At 39.2% G+C, this 19,723-nt stretch overlaps 2 protein-coding genes across 3 annotated transcripts; both read left to right on the top strand.

Annotated features, from left to right (window-relative positions):
- The first annotated feature begins 4,005 nt into the window (after positions 1-4,005).
- LOC103508104 lies at positions 4,006-13,463 on the top strand. 2 transcript variants are annotated; one of them, XM_008472639.3, is made up of 8 exons: positions 4,006-4,107; positions 5,224-5,369; positions 6,167-7,531; positions 7,887-8,025; positions 8,519-8,637; positions 9,051-9,293; positions 10,217-10,451; positions 12,471-13,463. In XM_008472639.3, the coding sequence occupies exons 1-8, from the start codon at positions 4,037-4,039 to the stop codon at positions 12,736-12,738; spliced, it is 2,586 nt and encodes an 861-aa protein (XP_008470861.2). In that variant the 5' UTR covers positions 4,006-4,036; the 3' UTR covers positions 12,739-13,463. The 2 variants fall into 2 exon arrangements, with proteins under 2 accessions (XP_008470861.2, XP_026678610.1); XM_026822809.1 differs by having other exon boundaries at positions 4,011-4,107; positions 5,247-5,369.
- A 1,139-nt stretch (positions 13,464-14,602) lies between these two features.
- LOC103508105 (uncharacterized protein PF11_0213) lies at positions 14,603-19,626 on the top strand. The gene is made up of 2 exons (XM_008472640.3): positions 14,603-14,823; positions 15,398-19,626. Exon 2 carries the CDS (start codon positions 15,424-15,426, stop codon positions 19,306-19,308), a length of 3,885 nt encoding a protein of 1,294 aa, XP_008470862.1. The 5' UTR covers positions 14,603-14,823; positions 15,398-15,423; the 3' UTR covers positions 19,309-19,626.
- Positions 19,627-19,723: the final 97 nt, after the last annotated feature.

Raw genomic sequence — 19,723 nt, 5'->3', positions numbered from 1 at the left:
ACTAGGCAGACAGAAGAAGAAGAGGAAGAAGAAGAAGAAGAAGAGGAAGAAGAAAAAGAAGAAAAATGTTTAATATGCTCTCCGCCAAACTCTGTTTTTAGCCTAATAGGTATAGGTAGTTGATGTGACTGAAAGAGGGAAATGCCGACCCGAAATGGAATTGGGAAAATGGCAAACTGAAACAAGAAGAAAAGGTACCTAATAGGTATGTGATGCAAAATTAACTCTGATTCCCTTTTCTTCTTCTTTTAAAAATCTGGTGTGAACATCACACGACTTTCCTTATCCTTGTGAATGATGCTTATTTGGGTGTTCTCCTAACCTAACTTTTACAATATCTCTAACCGTATAGTCGGTATAGCTGAAAATCGCCAGAAAACGGTCAAAACCGCCAACTTGGCCGGAACAGGTTCACTTCACCATGGCCCCGGAAATGAACTACGTCCCGTTATTGGGCACCATGGAACCACAGCAAGGTAAGATTATATTGTGACTCGTGTGGTCTGTGTCGTAGCATGGCAATTTTGATCAGGTTTTTTGTCCCTCATCAGATGGGCGAGAAGAGACACTTCCCATTTAGGTGCTGGGTCAACACAAGAAAGTAACCTATTGACATATTTGCAATCGAAAAACGGGTGTAATTAGCTTGATTGAAAACTAGAATCCCAGATAGTTATCTGATAATTTAATAATTGTGTCCATTCTAACTGTTGGATTGTATTAAAAGAACAATTAGCACCAAAAGTGAAGTAATACCGAGGTAATTCTGTTTCCAATATTTACAATCAAACGAGTGGCGAGTGTGATTTTGTTTTCACGTTACAGATTTCCTGGACTCGGAACCATCCGAGGCTCCCCCCACGAAGTTGTACCTATTAGGACAGAAGCTTCATAACTCCTCTTGGTCAGCAGGTTATACCTACGAGGACGACGGCATACCAGATACTGTAGATCCTCGATTTCTCGACTCGAAAGGTGAGGGGATAAGCATTAGGCCGCGGGTTCGATTCCCGCCCAGGGCGGATTCCATCCTGAACGGATAGTGTTCGTTCTCGGAACGGGTCGCTGTTAGGGCAGAAGCTTCATAACTCCAGTTGATCAGCAGGTTATACCTATGAGGATGATGGTATTCCAGATACTGCATTACTGCGGATCCTCAATTCCTGGACTCGAAAGGTGAGGGGAGTTAGGAGATGTTTTCCTTTCAGAATAGTTTATCAAGCTGTGTCCACACAGGGTTGACGGCCGACGATCGATGTCGCCTAAAACCGTCCACTGCCTCGACAATATAGATTCACCTCGACGATGGACGGTTGTCGACTATGTTTGGACACACCTTTATATTTGAATACTTAGGGTAGATTTCACCAATATTTTTCAGTCCCTAGAAGGCCTGTTAAGCTAACAGCCTGTTAAGTTCCATTTGATATTTTGTACAGGCTTAACAGAGCTGTTAGGGGCTAAAAAGAATGTTGGTGAAACCCCTCACTAGTAAGTATACACGTATAGTTTGAGGACCGAAATGTGAGAGGACCGTTTCAAGCCATAAGATTCGAAATTTCTTTCGGCGCAGGTTATCAACAACACCAAGCTGAACATCAGCTATCACAATCTCATGAAAAAGTCGCACGACCGTGTGCTATATCGGACCCATAACGAAACTTGGTCCGTACCTTGGCCGGAGTGTGTCTGTCTGTAAACAAAATATCTCGAGAACGGTAAGAGCTAGAGACTTGAAATTTAGCATGCAGCTGTCAAATGTGACAAGGATTCAACACGAAACTTTTGGTTAAGATCGGTGCAACGGTTGGCGGTATTTCGGCCGTTATTTTGGCGGTTTTTTTGTGTAATTCTATAATATTTCGGGAACGGTATGAGCTAGAGACTTGAAATTTGGTATGTAGTTTACAAATTAATGTGACAAGGATGCAAAACAAAACATTTGGTTAAGAAAGGTGCTGCGGTTGGCGGTATTTTGACCGCTTTTTGGCGTTTTTCGACGGTTTTCAGTGATTCTGATTAAACAGTTAAAGATGTTGTAAAAGTTACAATAGAACAACACCCAAATAAGCATCATTCAATAGGATAAGGAAAGTCGTGCGATGTTCACACCAGATTTTTACTTTCCTTATCCCATAGGAAGGAAAGTAATGTAATCGGGTCAATTTTTTTCATTCCAGGTGGCATATAACAACTACAGTGACGAAATGGAGAGCAGCGTATTCGACAGCGGTCACGTGACGGTGATGAAGTTGGCGCATGCGCACCTGTACAGGGACATTGTGTACGACGATGGGAGTTCCGAGTCCAAACGAACTCACCCGAGAACAGCGGTGACTACTACGCCCATTCTGGCCGAAGAGTTGGCCCTGTATAAGCCAATAAAGGGCCTTATTAATGTCGTTGTTTAATGAATTTATTTAATTTAGACATCCATTGTAAATACTATTTTACTTACGGTGGATTTTACTAATGACTTAATGGGAGATTTCACTAATGGGAGAATTTTTAATAACATCCAATATTAAAGAACCATCCAAAAATACACACAACCTATATAAAATTTCAATCAACCAAAAGATGTTTCTACTTCCAATTCTTCTTGTTCAGTGGTCCTCTTCCTTCCTTTTTCTCCTCCTCCAATTCGTTCAAGTCTTCTTCTTCTTCCTTCATCTTCTTCCTCTTCTTCCTTCTTCCCCTCCTCTTTCTTCCCTTCCTTCTCCTTCTCCTCCTTCTTCTTCTAAAAGAGGAACACCATCAAACATGAACGACACGTAACGAGAGAGTAGGGGCAAAAAAATAAACAAAAAGGAAAAGGAGACGTCATGAATAATCATTTTTCTGGAGGAGGAGGATGAGGAGAGGATGAGACGGAGGAGGGGAAGAAGAAGAAGAAGAAGAAGAAGAAGACTTGGATAAATTGGAGTAAGAAGAGGAGGAGGCAAACTGTTTTAAATGTTGAAAACTGAGGGGGGGCTAATTTAAACTGCACGTCCCTCTGTGTGCTAAAAGGATTATGAAGTTTCTCCATTTGCAGATCGGCGCTTTGAAACGATATAGGAGAGGATATGCAAACATCTACCAAAAGGAATTCATGATCTTACTCAAATACACGTTCTTTGAATTGGAGATGATGTACAGAAAAAAAAGAAGCACTTTTTTTTACTCGCATTTTTTACTTTCTCTTAGTGTATATAACATTCTAATTCAATGTTAGAACACTTTAATAAATACAAATAAAAATACTTTCTTTTAATTGGACTTTTTTCATAACAAAACTAATAGGTATGAAACTTTAGTCACAATTATAATAGTTACTGTGACCTCAGAAATTTACGAAACCATTTACGAAATTCAAGAGGTTCCCTCTAATGGTAACTGCTAAGATCTTATTGTCCCGAAATTGAAGAGAGAAGGAAGACAGGATAGGAGAAAGCCAGCCGTTCCGAGAACGAAGATTATCCCTTCAGGATACAATCCGCGGCCTAGCCCTTACCAGACGGACGCTCTACCAACCAAGCTAACTAGACTGGCAGGTGTTTTCCATGGATGTCTTACAGAGGATTAGTTAACAGTACAGTAAGTTTCCATGTTATTAAGGAGTTACATTCGAAGATGGCATGAGTGGCCGTCTCTTCACACTCCCCGCATAACCTGCAAACAATATCGTCTTGGTGGAAAACAGGAAGATTTGTAGAAGCTTAACCATCCTTTAGGGCTGTTTTCCCCTACACCAAAGTCCCATTTAGGTATGTACCCTCAAAACAGCCACTATTATTGTCTGTAATTTGACAGGGCTGGGTTTGTTTGGGTTTTACGTCCTCCAGCGAGACCAACCTGCAAATAATTTTGTCTTGGTGGAACCCTGAGAGACAAGGCATTCCACACTTCGGCACTGCTAGGACACGTGTTCCCTCAGCCCGCGACCCACGGGACTAATTTCCTTTTGTCTGATTTCCCTCCTAGATTACGAGCAAGCCTTTGAGCGTGTGAAGTGACGAAAAGGCCATTGTTGACAGTGCAACATGTGACCAGAATGGTGGCCTGTGACTGCTCTGCAGTGCTCGTGTTGTTAACTGTGTTTGGGAAGCTTTCAACCGTTCATTGGTAAAGTTTTTGGCGTACCTCAAGGAGGTGATCTTGGACCTTTCTTTCGCCCCACATTTTTTTTTTTTTTGGGGTTCCTCAAGGGGGTGATTTTGGGCCTTTTTTTCCCCCCACATTTTTTTTTTTTTTTTTTCATTTTTTCCCTTTTTTTCGAGCTCACATGTAGGACAAAAAATTAGCTGAATCTCTCGGAACACTACTTGAATTTTATTGTTGGGTTTTCTTATTGGTGTGTGTTTGCTTTTACACGTGTCTACGTGTGTATTCAGACTTGTGCGTGAAATATTTCGAGAGCTTTTTTTTTTGTTTAAAAAACTTGGAAGTATCCTTGTTGACCCTGACATATAAAAATATTTTACTTGTTGGGTACAGCTTCTACCTTTTCAAATCTAAATAGGCACCCACCCCCAATTATCTAAAGCTGTCTCCACACACACATAGTTCACGCCGTCGATCGACGAGGTGAATCTATGTTTTCGAGGCAGTGTACGGTTTTCGTCGACGTCGATCGACAGACGATTGATGGACGACATCGACGCTGAGTGGACAGAGCTTTAGACTACTTAGATTGTGCACCTTTGAACAAGAAGTTATCTTGAGGATAGGACAGTTTCTTTTGCACCAAACGTCACCAAGTTCTCTCCGTTACTACCTTTTGTTGATCTCTAAGTTTGTACACTTCAAAGTTGAGGAGCTTTAAAGGTCAACACAACAGTTAAAGATGAACTCATAAAAGCTCGAATCCACAGAACAAAAAATACATTAGGGTCTTTTTACTTTCCTTATCCTATAGGAAGGAAAGTAATAATAATAATAGTGCTTATTTATACTGCTCGCATAGGACTGAAAAGTCCCTTTACTCCAGCAGTAGGCTACTACTATTATTGTGGTCAAATACTCAAATTATATTGAGGATAAAATTCCATACCTCGGCTGGGATTGAACCCACGCCCTCCTGTTTACCAGGCGAGCGCCTTGACCACTATTTTTTTTTTTTTTTTTTTTTTTTTTTTTTTTTTTTCCGTGAATCCCCCAAAGGCTTTCAATCGGTACCTTATTTGACGCTTTCCCCTTCTGACGAATTTCCTTTCCTTCGAAATTTTGTTTAACGTTTAGTTATGATTTGTTCGCGGGACTAGATGATGATGATAGTGTGAGGAACAAAATTAACTCTCAAGATATTAGAACCGAAGCTCCAGAGATGCCGATCCACGAAGATTACTACACAGAGGCGACGCTGGTTCCTTCCAGGAAATATAGAGGTGAGTTCGTCAAAAAGTGTAAAAGTAGAAATACAATACTATCACGTGACGTGACGTGAGGGCAGTGTGGCTTTCATGAACGAAATGGAAGAACTTTGAACCACATTTTTCTGATGTCAGATGAGCTCACGTGACGTGATAACTGTGTGTTTCTTCCTTAACATGTGTATTTTTCTTTCGGAAAGGAAACTGAACACTAGACCTTCCATAGTTGCTAATGCGCCATCTTGGATTTCCTGTGGTTTAGTACAGGCGCTACCACGCCACCTAGTGGTTGAACTAATTCCCGTATTTTCCTTTAAAAGAGGGGACATTGTCTCAGTTTCCGAAAGGGAAATATACCTAAAGTTGAAAGTGCCAGCCTAAATAGATAGCCTGCCTTGAACGCGCAAGGCGCTAGGGCGCGGTTTTCATTCCTGCCCGTGGCAAAGTTTATAATAGGTAGTAGCACCGTCAAATTTTGACTTGGTGGGATTTTTGAATAAACTAATATTCTAATAAATTCCAGATAGATACTGATATATTTTTACACCCAAAAAATTGAATCGAGGTTTCCCTTTGAGGGAAGAGGTACAGTAGAACCTCGATTATTTCAACAAATTGGGACCGAGTGTAGTTGAAATAATCGAAATTCCGTATAAAACAATGAAAAAGGGACAAAATTTTTTAGATGCAAAGAACAAAATGGTTAATAAATACCCTATTTTGAACTGATTTTGGAGTTGAAATAATGGGGGTTGAAATAATCGAGGTTCTACTGTAGGTACTGATATTATTTTACTTTTTTCCATTTACAGGGCGTCATTCTAATGAAAAAATGCTGGATGACATGAAGAACAAGAAACTGTTTCAGAAAGTCGAAGAAGACCCGAATCTCCTCCGAATGTTAGACGGCCTATCCTATGATGAGGATGAAGATGAAGTCACCATGTACCACGTTCTCTTCTCTCATGAGACAAGCACCACTCCCAAACCAGTAGGTCGGTCACAAAACTTAATCAAAGGTAGAAGAGACCAGTCAACATCGGTAGCACCAAATGCAGAAATTGTACAAACAATACCAGAGAGTCAACATGGCTATGAAGATATAACGAAATCTTTAGAGAGCAGTGAGAGTGAACCTAAACAGATTACATCACAAGAACCACTGTATGAATATTACATGGATGTGATCAAGGGCAACCAAACGGTATTGAGAAGAAAAATCACCACCATTCCAATGAATACAGTTGGTATGGATAAAGATCATATTGCACCTCTGAAAATAAATGGTACATTTAATAATACGTTAGCACCTATAAGAAGAAATAGAACACGTAAAAGAAGGATACAAACCACAACTGAATACAAAATACTGCGAACAGAAAAGTCAAACAAATATCATAAACTAGAAAAGAAATACGCACATTTAGTTATAGGGAAATTACCAAACACGACCAAAGAAAAAGAAACCGACTGTTTGGAAAAAGAAATTCTGCATATCTTTACCGTCGAAAATATGAAAAGTTATGTATCCGAGTTAGTGCATTACTACAAACATTATAGGAGTCATTTCAACGATGTTGTCAATCTAGTCAGTAATATCAGCATCTTTAGCATTGAAACTGATAGCTCAGAATATTACAAACATAAGAAACTCAACAATAGTAAAATCACACTAAAGCATGGTCAATTCGAAACCACACATGGAAATGAACCATGCAAACAACCAATTCCATACGTGCCTACGACGGTAAAAACACATCTCAATGCCGAACAAGAAGGTTTGAGAAAACTAAACGAAAAGTTTGATCTCACAGCTCTTGACAATTTGTTCAAAGAAGAGAAAATCGTTCGAACTGGAGAGGATAAATTGAAATGTGAGAAAATCCATTATAACCTGATCAAAATTCTGCATTGTTTGAAGTTGAATTTGAATTTGGAGAAATACAATTACATCAATGAGACAAACATAGACGAGTTAATGCATATCATATGGAAGAATAGAATCAAATATGATGATTCAGATTATGAGAGTGAATATGAAGATGTGTACTACATGGCCAAGACAATGGATTACTATGAGGTATCGGAACAATATAAACAACATTATGAGTATTATTTGAACAAAGATAGTGGAATTGAAGACGAAGGAACCATTGAGAGAAATCCGGAAACCCAAAGTAAGTGAAACAGCTCCGTAAATTAGGTATGTCATTACAGTTATTGCTAATATTTTTTTAAAAATAGGTACCTATAGCTAGTTTTACCAGGTGAAACCACCAGTCAAATGCACAACTTATCAAAACCCCATACTTAATTTTATAATAGTTTCTATATTTTCAAAAGTTAAAACGAAACGAACATCAATCGCCTACCTACTCCTTAATTTTCCCGAGTGTGCAAGATCAAAATGGGTATCTTGTTGCCGAATGGAGAGTACACCCCCCCTTCATGAAAAAACCTTACTCACTGATAACGACGTAAAACCCTTATGAAACTAACCAAATAATAAATAAACAAAAAATTTTCTTCCAGATGTGATCAAGGAAGCTTTGAGAAACATCACACGACTACGAAAGGAGCGGCATGAATTTGACCGCGGCATTCTCGAAGGTCAAGTGAAGAACCGATGCCACTATTGCGGCAAAAACTATTCGGAAAGCAAAGAGTATCGGTAGGTGAATATCACTGTTATTGTTCGTAGAACTTCTCATTATTTCATAATGTCAAGGCAAACTTTTGCCAAGCTGAAATTGAGATTTTTTTTACATTTTCAGCTTCAGCACGGACTCGAAAAATAAGAATTTCAGTTTCAGACGTTTGAAGGGAAAAGATGTGGAACGGAAAAGAGTTTCTGATATCACTTCTTTTACGGGCTTACAATGTCGAGTAGGAACTTTTCCTTTTTGAGGTTTTTAAAGAGAATCTCACTGTTTTTTCTTCTGATCTACACAGATTACTTTATTTGCGAGCTCTTGTGAAATATTTTCAAGTGAATTAGAGGATACAGAATAACTCTAAAGATATGTAGAATAGAATGTACCTTGTTTATCCTGCTCGAATGAGTCTAAAAAGTCCCTTTACCCCAACAGTCTAAACAAAGTCTCCCCAATACAATATATGTAGATACACTTTCCCTAAGACCTTGTCACTTCATTTGACTCCAGGTATATGAAACATGTCCACAATCACATAGTGGAGGAGCTGGAAGGTCCTAACTTCCAGGATGGGGCCAATGTTCAGGAGAACGAATGCTGGGTGAAAGCTTTCTCGTATATGACCAAAGGTAAGAATCAGGACCAACAAGATAGAATGCCCTACACTAACCCCTGCTCGTACATACCTCTCCCTTCTAACAAACCTAGGCTTTGATCCTGATGACATAGAATCCCTATTCACCAGTGGGACTGGGAAAGGGCAGAAGTACGTTATTGCCCAGTTGATACCCATCCGGGTACTATCCACACCCAACATTGCTTAACAGCAGTGATCCTTTGTGAGTACTGGTGCATTCAACCGGCCATTGTCATTGGTATATTTGTTTGTGTCTAGGCTGTGTCCACACTGTCCACACATAGTTGACGGCGTCGACTATATGCGGACACAGCTTTAGTGTGACATTGTTTTCAAAGAAACCGATTCCTCCTCATAAACAATATTGTTAACATTGTTCAAAAACCAATTCTCCTCTTTCCTCAGCAACAAAACCAACGCTGCCGACCGTTGACATTTTCCCCTACTATGAAAACCTGATGGCGTTCAACGAGAACCAGAACTTTGGCAACCCCAACATGAGCACCAGAGGTCTCGAGGAACTAGCTGCCCTCAAGAGACGAGAAGACGCGAAGAAGAGGAGGCTGCAGAAGAATATCGATGCTAAAGCCAAGCGCGAAGAACGGGAACGAGATTTCCGAGACATGAAGAACTACCTCAACAAAAACGGTAGGAGTCTAAGGAATTCGTAGATTCGTGTAAGATTGAGGCCAGCCACTCACTATCAGGTAGACATGACAGGTACAACTGATCAGGTCCGCCTGTCAGATCTACCTGATACCTGATAGTGAGTTGCTAAAGCTTAACTCATCTCTTGGGGCTGTTTTCCCCTACACCTAAGCCAGGGAGTAGGCTTTTTGTGTACCTATGGAATTAAGCTCGTTCCTAACTGAGTTTCATAAAAGTCGTTGTGTATTGACACATGAAATGGGTTTTGCGAAACGCGTTTCTCCAGTGAGCACTGCGCTTTAGGTATTAACATCGCCTGGTGTTCATTCTCCACCTTTCGCTCGAGAGTTGTTGTATTATACCTTGTTTATCCTGCTCGAATGAGACTAAAGTCCCTTTACCCCAGCAGTCTAAACAAGGTCTCGTTTATTTTATGGGTTTAATATTGTACAATGCTTAGTTATTACTATAGACCTTGCTTAATTAAAAAAAAAAAAAAAAATCACAAGACCAAAATGTCCCTTATGAGCAAAATACAACGTTCTTGCTTGCAACTTCTGAGGTATGACAATCCTTCTTCCTCGAAGTATAACAATAATGATGATAATAATAATGATAATGAGAAGAGGAAAAGAGGAATAGATTAAAATAAAGAAATAGAGTTGAGTAAATTATGTTTGTTATTATTCCTAGTAATTACCTTAAATACCTTCATGAATCTGTGGTATCAACACTGAAGTTGGGTCTCCAGTGTTGCAGTTCGCATTGTCACCAACCCTCTCGATCTTGAGCTCTTCTCATCCACAACTGATTTGATGATAGGATCCGCCCATCTAGTTGGTGGTTTTCCTTTACCCCTCTTCTTATCTCTTGAACGCCATTCTGTTAGTCTTTTGTAGTAATATCTTCCATTATTTTCACAGAGTTCGTCACGTTCTCCGACGAATCACTACCGGCAGTCATGAAGCGATTCATCAGGAACTACGCCAACGATTCTCAATTCAACATGGACGATCTGGATAAGATCCTCAAAGATCGGGACACCCTATATACAACCCTGGAACCGTTCACCATTCCCGAGCTAAAAACCGACAAGGGGCCTGAGGAGAATATTCTCGGCAAATTTAAAGAGCATAAGGAGAAGCAGGATGAATATAGGTAAGTGGTGGCGATTGTTCTTATAGCCTGCTAGTATCTGGATAATAGCGATCGTTCTTATAGCCTGCTCAGATCTGGATAATACCAATCTCGTGTATAATAGTGGTTCAAGGCGATCGTTCTTCTAGCCTGCTAGGATCTGGATAATACCCCTCTCTCGTGTATAATAGTGGTTCAAAATGATTAGCGATCTTTCTTCTGGTGTGGTCTTAGAAAACATCTACAAACGATAGGCTTTCGCCAAGACCAAATTGTTTGTAGGTTATGCGACGAGTGCGAAGAGACGGCTACTCATGCCATTCTTGAATGTAACTCTCTACTACCATGTGTAGTGGCCGGTTGATATTGGGAACGGAAATAGCCATTCGTTTCTCCAATTTATTTCATCAACTTTACAGCTCTGAATGAAGTTTTTCAAGTTTCGCACAAAACGTTCTACACAACCATTTGCTTGTGGCCAGTAAGGAGTAATACGACGATGTTTACATCCTATCATTGTCAGGTACTCAGTGAACTCTTCCCCATTGAATGGTGGTCCATTATCACTCTTGAGGACATTAGGTATACCAAACATTGAAAATATTTTCTTCAGTATCTTTACAACAGTAGGAGTTCTGATATTAGGAATGATTTCAACAAAAGGATATCTAGTGTACTCATCAATCAAAACGAGAGCATATTCGTTATGATCGAAAGGCCCAGCAAAGTCTATTGACAAATTAGACCAGGGCTGATCAGGTAAAGGTGTAGGACACAAAGGTGCCGGGTGATTAGATACCATCGTAGTCTGGCAAGGAATGCAGGACTTTATTTTATTTTCGATCATTTTGTCCATTCCCGGAACCAAACTTTCCCACGCAATAATTGTTTAGTCTTCACAAGACCAAAATGTCCCTTATGAGCAAAATACAACGTTTCTTGCTTGCAACTTCTGAGGTATGACAATCCTTCTTCCTCGAAGTAATGAAAGATTATGTTGATGGCAAAAGAAGAGCTAAACCGTTGGGATTTGTGTGCTGGTGATCAAGTGTTGATGAAGAAAAACCTGACTGTAAATACTTTAATTCAAAACCATTGGAAATCATTGATATAAAAAGGAAATCAAGTTGACAGCACAAAATGAAGACGAAACAATAACCCGAAATTCGACTTTCTTCCGTGCTGTTCCTCACCCTAACTCAATCACCGGACAATTTACCACCTCCTACTTCAGACTCTCAAGTGGATGTTCAAGTCAGAACCAGGAGGAGATTGAAGTTTCTGTTGAACTCCTTCAAGTCCGAATGTTTCTTCCTCCAGCTCCTCCAGTTTTGAGAAGATCCACCAGAGAAACAAGACCTCCCCAGAGATATGGAGAATGGATATGAAGAAGGGGAGGGATGTAGTGGCCGGTTGATATTGGGAACAGAAATAGCCATTCGTTTCTTCTCGGTTTTGAAATGTAAAAGTTCTTACAATAAAATAATTGATCTTTCACAATACTCCATGTCTTTTCATATATAACATTCAGAACCAGAGGAGATTGAAGTTGCTGTTGAAACTCCTTCAAGTCCGAATGTTTCTCCTCCAGCTCCTCCAGTTTTGAGAAGATCCACCAGAGAAACAAGACCTCCCCAGAGATATGGAGAATGGATATGAAGAAGGGGAGGGATGTAGTGGCCGGTTGATATTGGGAACTGAAATAGCCATTCGTTTCTTCTCAGTTTTGCAATGTAAAAGTTCTTACAATAAAATTATTCATCTTTCACAATACTCTATGTCTTTTTTCATATATAACACCATGGAGACTCACTGTAGGGTTATCAAACCCTCTGCAAGACATCCAAAGAAAACACCAAACAAAAAGCTACTGAAGATATCACGGATCTTTGAGCCCTAAAAGATGAGTTCAGCCTATACGAATCTGATTCCGAACAGAACCTTTTGCTCACTGGAAAATTAATTATATTTATATTTCCTTGTGTTATTTATAGGATTCTCCTATGAAGTAAATTGATTTCTCCTTCTCTTTTTCCACAGGATAAGAGAGTTGAAGAAGGCGGCCAAGGAGTTGTTGAAGCACAAGGATTGGCGCACGCGCCTCAACGTGCGCGAACCGGAAGTTGACGTCAAGGAGCGCGAAGCGCACATCCAAGCCATGCGCAAAATCCACCGCAAGCGCTACCAGCAGAAGTTGTTGCGTGAAAAGAAGCAAAGGGAAATGCAGCAGTTGTGGCATGAGGACAATTTGAATGCAGACAAGTGGGTGTTCAAGACCAACGTGTGGACGACGCTTGCTTCCAAGTGAGAGGAAGGTTCGTCCAGATGAACGTGTCATCTTCTTGTGCCATTTGGGTAATTTGTCCCTGGCTGGACAAAGGTGTCTTTTTGTGGACAGATGGGGGTTAAGGTCACTGTATGTATAACTGCTAAGCTAAGGTCAGCCACTCACTATCAGGTAGACTTGACAGATGGGGCTTTACAACCATACCTGTCAGGTCTACCTGATAGTGTGTGTGCTCATCATGTATCAGGTAGACCTGACAGGCGGACCTGATCAGGTGTACCTGACAGGCGGACTTGATCAGGTCTACCTGATAGTGAGTGGCTGGCGTAAGACCTTTAGGGACGAGGATTTCACTCACCGCACCGCAGTTCGATGACAAACTACCCACCTATTCACATAAACCTCATTCTGAGTGGGGCCAGGAAAGCCAGCTGCACGCGATTACCCAGGTGATGCATTGAGAACTAGTGTGTTCAATAGCTTTGGCAGAAATATCATCTTCATATACAATTTGTCTACTGAAATCTGGAGGAAGGTATCTTCTTCCACGGAGTTCGCTCATATTGAGCGACTCTCAAGTCTTGAGGATTGTCTCTCAAGCTATGTCCACATTTAGTCGAACCCGCTCCGTCGATCGACGGCGTTGACTATGTGTGGACACAGCTTTAGGGCTCTCACTTCCATTCAACCATTCTGATGATAGTCAGGAATGTTGTGTAAATAATAAAAACTTAAGCCATTGTAAAGATTTGTATTTTTTCTTTTCTTGTAGAGTTTTAAGAAAATTTGACTCCTTAGTACCTCTTTCGTGGTCTTAGGGGACATTAAACAGAGGGTAGACCAGTATCTAGCTGTGGAACTGTAACAGGTTACCCTAACCAACCTAGCTAGCTGGCAACTTTTCAAAGGGTTCTCTCTGCTTTTAAAGAACAAGCACAAGTCCTCACGATGGACTGCGGTTCAGGAAGAGCCAGTTAAACAATATATCTTTTCATGATTCTGCCATCACCATTCGGCTAAAGTTGAAGCCGCTACATCACCACCACCAACACCACCACCACCACCACCACCACCACCACCACCACCACCAACAACAACAACAACATCTCGTGGTGTTTGAAAGTTTAGCTGAGACCAACTGGCTTTATACCAACAGTTGGGAGTAGCTGCCAAGAGGCCTCATGTGATCCAACCATTATGGTGAATCGTACTAAATGCAAAAACATCGAGATAAAAACCTATAACTCTCTTCGTTTGATGATTCAGAAGTAAAAAATACAGGACAAATGTTACTGTGTTGTAAACAACTCTCAATACTGACGTCAGGGGTGGCACAAATGGGGAGGCAGAAAGACAGGGGCAGTACTGAGATATTAGCAAGTTTTGCAGAGACGAGTTTTCGTCAAATAGGTAACGAGAGTTCTGTTAATGGGACGCTAATTTTGGTTTCAAAAACTCTCTATTTCTTGTCCAACCCTTCTTTTTTGAAGAGGTTTGATAGAGGGAACTGTAACTGCTGAAGTAACCGAAAGCCAGCCGTTCCGAGGAAGAACCCTATCTGTTTAGGATACGATCGACTATGTGTGGTTAGTTGGTTACAGCTTCAGAGACAAAAAGCATCTCTCCCTTCTTTCACCTACTTCTTTGTCTGTACATTTTTCCAATTTTATTTAGAATCCGCTTGGCACTCTAATATCCAACGCGTCCTCCCTTCTGTCTCAGGTCTTTCTCAACCTTGATCTCTCAATCTCAATGGTCTCCCTATTGTCAAAGTGGCTGAAACTACCTAATCTCGGCCCTTGCCGAGAAGAAATCCATCGCACTCAATTCAAAAGCCAAACACACAAACTGATTATCACTCAAACAAACACGCGTTATCAGACTGTTCTAATCAGAGATTAAGACCAAATATTGCTTCAAGTCCCTCGCTGGAGACTGAAAAGTCCTTTTTGTGTTCGACTCTGGTGCCAGGTAGTCCACAGAATGAAAAAGACCATTGACTTGTTTACGTTGCAAAAGTCCTTTGTGAAAAGTTGTGTCGCAGTCCGTTGAGTTGTTTAGAATAGAAACGCTGAAAATCCAGGAGTAAGATTTGCTGGATTTGAGGTAAGTTTGATTTTGAGTGGTTTGCCTTGATGCTTTGTATGATTCGTTTCTTTTTCCTTCTCATTTCTTTCTTTTTCTTTTCCTTCCTTTCGTTCTTAATTTCTTCCTTTTCTTCTATTATTTGAACAGATATTTCTAGTATGCTTTGTTCTCTTTTTCTTTATTGCTTTGTCTTCTTATCAAGTACTTTGTTATTTCATCTTTTCTCCCATTTTATCGTTATCTTTCTCTGTGTTTTCCTTTCCATGAACCATACTGCTTCTCCCGTTCTTCTCTTTTTACTTTTTTGTCTTTAAGCGGTGTACTGTTGGATTATGTTGCTTCTTCTATGATTGCATCACCTATGTTCATCTCCAGCTAGTCAGTTGTTTCTTTTCGTCATACTCTCATCTCTTTCGATGTTAGTTAGAAAGTGATAATAGAGTTGGTCAAAAGACTTAAAAGTGGTTTAAAAATGGAGATCAATAAGTACACCCCGACTTGATCCATACAATCTTCAGTTTCGTCAAAGTACTAAAGTATTTCAGTGAAAATGTTATCTAATACATGGTTGTTGACTACTTTTTTGTTACAGACATTGATTAGCTCGGCTCGATAGTCATGGAAGATCACAAACGAAAAAATAAGAAAAAGAGCCAGAACAAACGGCCAACTCAGGAACAGATCAAGAAAATTCAAACCAACGTTGAACAAAGGAAGGAAACTAAAACCAACGGAGTCACCCCTGTTCAAGCAGACCCAGCCACAGGTTCTCTGAAAAGGGAAGCAAAGGCACCGAACGAAATTCAAGTACAAATAGAACATCATGCTAATGGTATTGGAAGAGAGAAGAAATCTAAGAAGAAAAACAAACAAAATCGAAAGCAAAATGAGAGTGAAAGTGAAAACACAAATGCAAATGGTCACATAGAAGAAGAAAATAAAACACAGGTTGATCTCGTAGAGAAAGTGGTTATAGTAAAGGAAGCTGTTGAAGGAACACAAATACATGCAGAAACTGTAGCTGCTGTTATTGAGAACATTACACAAAGCAATGGAAATGGCACTTGTTCACAAGTTGACGCTGGAGCATCAAATTGTCTTCAACATCACACTGATGAAGCTCCTACCTGTTCTCATCACATTCAACACCATCTGAACAATGTCAAAGTGGCCGATTTCAAAATAGACTTTGACATCCAAAAACACCTCTCACCGGTCGGCACTCAGTTTGGATCAAATCAAGAATATTTCTACAAAGGTTTCACTGTGGAAAATATGGCTGATAAAATTAACAATGGTCTTGGCGAATCTGAAGATTCATCTGTGAATCCAGAAGAGATTGTGAAAGCTTTGTTGGGAAATCGAGAAGCTGCCCCTCCTAATCCTGATGAAATGTTGAAAAGTATGTTTAGAAACCCAACAAGTCCACCATTCAATCCTCAAGAACTAATGAAAAATATGTTTGGCAATCAGGAAAAACAAGCAGGGAATTCTAATCCAGATGACTTGTTAAAAAGTATGTTTGGAAATCAAGGAACAAAACAAGCTGGGCCTTCCAATCCAGCTGATGTGTTGAAAGCTATGTTGGGAAAGGATGAAAATCAAGTACCACCATTCAATCCACAGGAAATGATGAAAAGTATGTTTGGAAACCAAGGGAAACAGCAAGCTGGGCCTTCCAATCCAGCTGATATGTTGAAAGGGCATCAAGCACCACCTTTTAACCCAGCTGAAATGATGAAAAGTATGTTTGGAAACCAGGGAGCTGCTCCTTTCAACCCTGAAGAAATGATGAAAAACATGTTTGGAAATGGACCAAGTCAAGAAACCCCTGACCCTGATTTAAATGTAAACGTTGAAGACATGTTCGGTCAAATGAATGCGATGGCTCAACACATTGATCCGAATGTTATGAACAATATGAGTCAAATGGTGGCCAATATGGACCCTGCCATATTATCTGAAGTAAACAACATGGCCATGAGTCTTATGCAGGGAGGTGGTATACAAGATAGCATACAGAAACTAATGCAGATGAAAGCCAACCGTGTAAAAAATAACGCTTCCAAAATAGTTGAAATGAATCACACGGAAGAATCTGTTGAGCTAAAAAACAACAACAGTGAACTAGTAGGGAATGAAAGAGGTAACAATGAACAATCATCAAATCAAAGAGAAGACAAAAAAGATAAGCATGATCAAGGAAATGAAAATGAAACTGAGAAGAAAGAAATAAATGAAATATCCAACAAATTTGAAGGAGAGAGTAAAGACGTGAAGGAAGATGGAGAGAATGTGAAATCAGGTAAGGACAAAACCTCGGATGATTCTAATAATGGAGCTGACACCACGAGTGAGTCATTTATGAAACCTAGCTTCAGTTTTTCCTCGAACACATCGGAAAAATCAGAAGAAGATAAGATAGAAGATGAAGGTAAAAAAGAAAACGACAACAGTGAGGAAGAAACTGAGGTTGTCACGAGAAAAACAAAGCGATTTGAAAGGGAACTAAGTATACCTGAACTTATAGAAAATCTAACAAAGGTGGACTTGAAAAAAGAAGAGACCAAAAAAGAGGAAGAGCGAATAAAAAGAAATAAATTGAAAGCAATTTTTAGTAAGGTTTTGAAAAAGGAAAAGAAAATTGTCGAAGGAAGTGAATGTATCAGTAGTTCAATTGAGTTTCATGAACATCGAATCGAGTATCAAACAGGAAAACAGCCAACGAAAAACAAATCCCAAGAAACCAAGGAAATTGACTACGAAAAACTTCAACATGTGAAAGAACCGCTGGAAGTGTCTGGAAAAAGAGAAACTTCGGGTTCAAAAGAAATCACACCACAACAATCTGCAGTGCCCGTCAAAAACATCAAGGAAATTCTGAAGAATAAAGAAGCAAATACAAATGAAACAGGTGAGACCAGTCAACAAAAATTGTCTTTTACACAGGAACTTGATAAAAAGAATTTAGATGATTACGTAGAGATTAATCCCGACAATATGAATGAAATGTTTCAAAATTTATTGCAGGGTAAACACAGGAGTGCCGCAAATAATGGACCTAGTGAACCTGTAGGAAGCAATCAATCCATTAACAACAACCCTCTAGCAAGTTTATTGAACAATATGACTAATTTATTTGAGACTTCTGGCTTTAATAAAGATCAAATATTAAATCTGACTGGTGTAGAGGGAAATGGTCCTGATATTATGTCAAGCATGTTCAGTAATTTATTACAATCAGATAGTTCAAAAGGTGAATCTTCAAAGACAAATGATGTGTCGAACACGGAGTCTGCAGGAAAATCAGCAAGTTTGGAAAGTGTAATGAGTCAGATGTTTGTCGGAATGCAGACCATGTCTTCAGGAGGAAATTCAGATCTTAGTGAAGCAATAAGTCCAACTGGGAATCCAGATAATTTCTTACAAAACTTTCAACGAACATTGATGCGACAGTTCAATAACAACAATGAAGAAAATGGAAGTGACACACCCAATGTAAATCTTTTACAGAATATGATTGAGATGTTCGACAAAGTGATGCCCAATGAAGATGGCAATTCTGTTCCAGATATGAACACTCTGATGGGAAAACCTGAAAATTTTGCCAACATATTGCAAATGGGAGAAATGCTTTTCGGAAAAAGTCCATTGAATTTAGCTCCAAATATCGATAACAGCTCAGAAAATTCTAAATTAGAAGAGGGCGAAAGTCAAGAAAATGTACTCAACACTGACAAAAACAGTGAGGAGGAAGAAGTGATAGAAGAAACTACCACTATCAGTAAGAATATTTATCAAGAAGAGAGAACGAGTGTTCTATTGAAAAAATTACTAGGAGAGAAATTCTGGAGTATCCGAAAAAAGAGAAACGATTTGATACCTGAGGAGAATCTGAAGTTGAAACCAGTCAAGTCAAAATCTGAAAAGAAAAAGTCCGTGACAAGCTCTAGTGAAACTAGCATTGACAAAGATTTATCCAAAGATCCCGCGAACTCTATTCCATTCGATATCACCAGTTTCTCAATGGAAAATCAATCCCCATTCGTGAAAATGATTCAAAGAAAAATACAGAAAGACCCGAAGCTGCAACAATTTCTCAAAGAAAAATTGCGAAAGGATCCGAAAATGCAGCAAATCATCGCAGAGAGAATGCAGAAAGACGAAAGATTGCAAACGTTCATCCGAGAGAAATTGTCAAAAGATAAAGAGATGAGGAAAACATTCAGAGAGAAATTTAAAAATGAGCTTGGACTGACGAATATCATTCCCAAATTTGAAGATGACGATGAGGATAATATCAATGGAGATATTGCCAAAGAAACAAATGACGAGGACAAGAATTCAACTCAAGAACAACATCAAGATATCAAACGCAATACAAAGAAAGAAGATAAGGATGAAAATAACAAGAAGAGATATACAATCCAGCTTATCAAGAAATACATGGAGCTAACCGTCATAATGTGTGGTATTATTACAATGGGAATTATCTGTTACTGAACATAAGTAATGATTACATCAATATAGGTAAATACCCATTACTCATGTAGCTATACATAATTATTAAAGGTAGCCAATGCATACCAACACCAATATTGTGTAAAATTTTGTAAAATTATTATTATTATTATTGTTTTTTTTTTTTCCACTTCGTAACAATTTTATTATAGGTTCCCACATGTTTCCTTTATTAAATCAATAGATTATTATCAAAGACTCAATAACTACCTTCTTGAAAATCCATCTCAAAAATATGTTGTAATTTTGTATTCGTATGTATAAAAGTAATAAATAAAGTACCTACTTTGAAACAATAAATGCTCATTCTTCCAATTCTTATGCTAATGATATTGTGTGTATTGTACATATAAGAATAAAATTCCTACAGATATAAATATGAATACCTAAACATTGA

Source organism: Diaphorina citri, unplaced genomic scaffold, assembly GCF_000475195.1.
Source record: "Diaphorina citri unplaced genomic scaffold, Diaci psyllid genome assembly version 1.1 scaffold368, whole genome shotgun sequence".
Lineage (NCBI taxonomy): Eukaryota > Metazoa > Arthropoda > Insecta > Hemiptera > Psyllidae > Diaphorina > Diaphorina citri.
Note: the sequence above shows the minus strand (reverse complement) of the source record. Positions and strands in the feature narration are given on the sequence as shown.

Excerpts from the sequence above, each read along its gene's own strand:
- LOC103508105 (XM_008472640.3), top strand. The coding sequence starts at position 15,424 with ATGGAAGATCACAAACGAAAAAATAAGAAAAAGAGCCAGAACAAACGG.
- LOC103508104 (XM_008472639.3), top strand. The coding sequence starts at position 4,037 with ATGGTGGCCTGTGACTGCTCTGCAGTGCTCGTGTTGTTAACTGTGTTT. Across the intron at positions 4,108-5,223 it reads AAGCTTTCAACCGTTCATTG|TTATGATTTGTTCGCGGGAC; the intron begins GTAAAGTTTTTG and ends TTTAACGTTTAG. Across the intron at positions 8,026-8,518 it reads TCGGAAAGCAAAGAGTATCG|GTATATGAAACATGTCCACA; the intron begins GTAGGTGAATAT and ends ATTTGACTCCAG.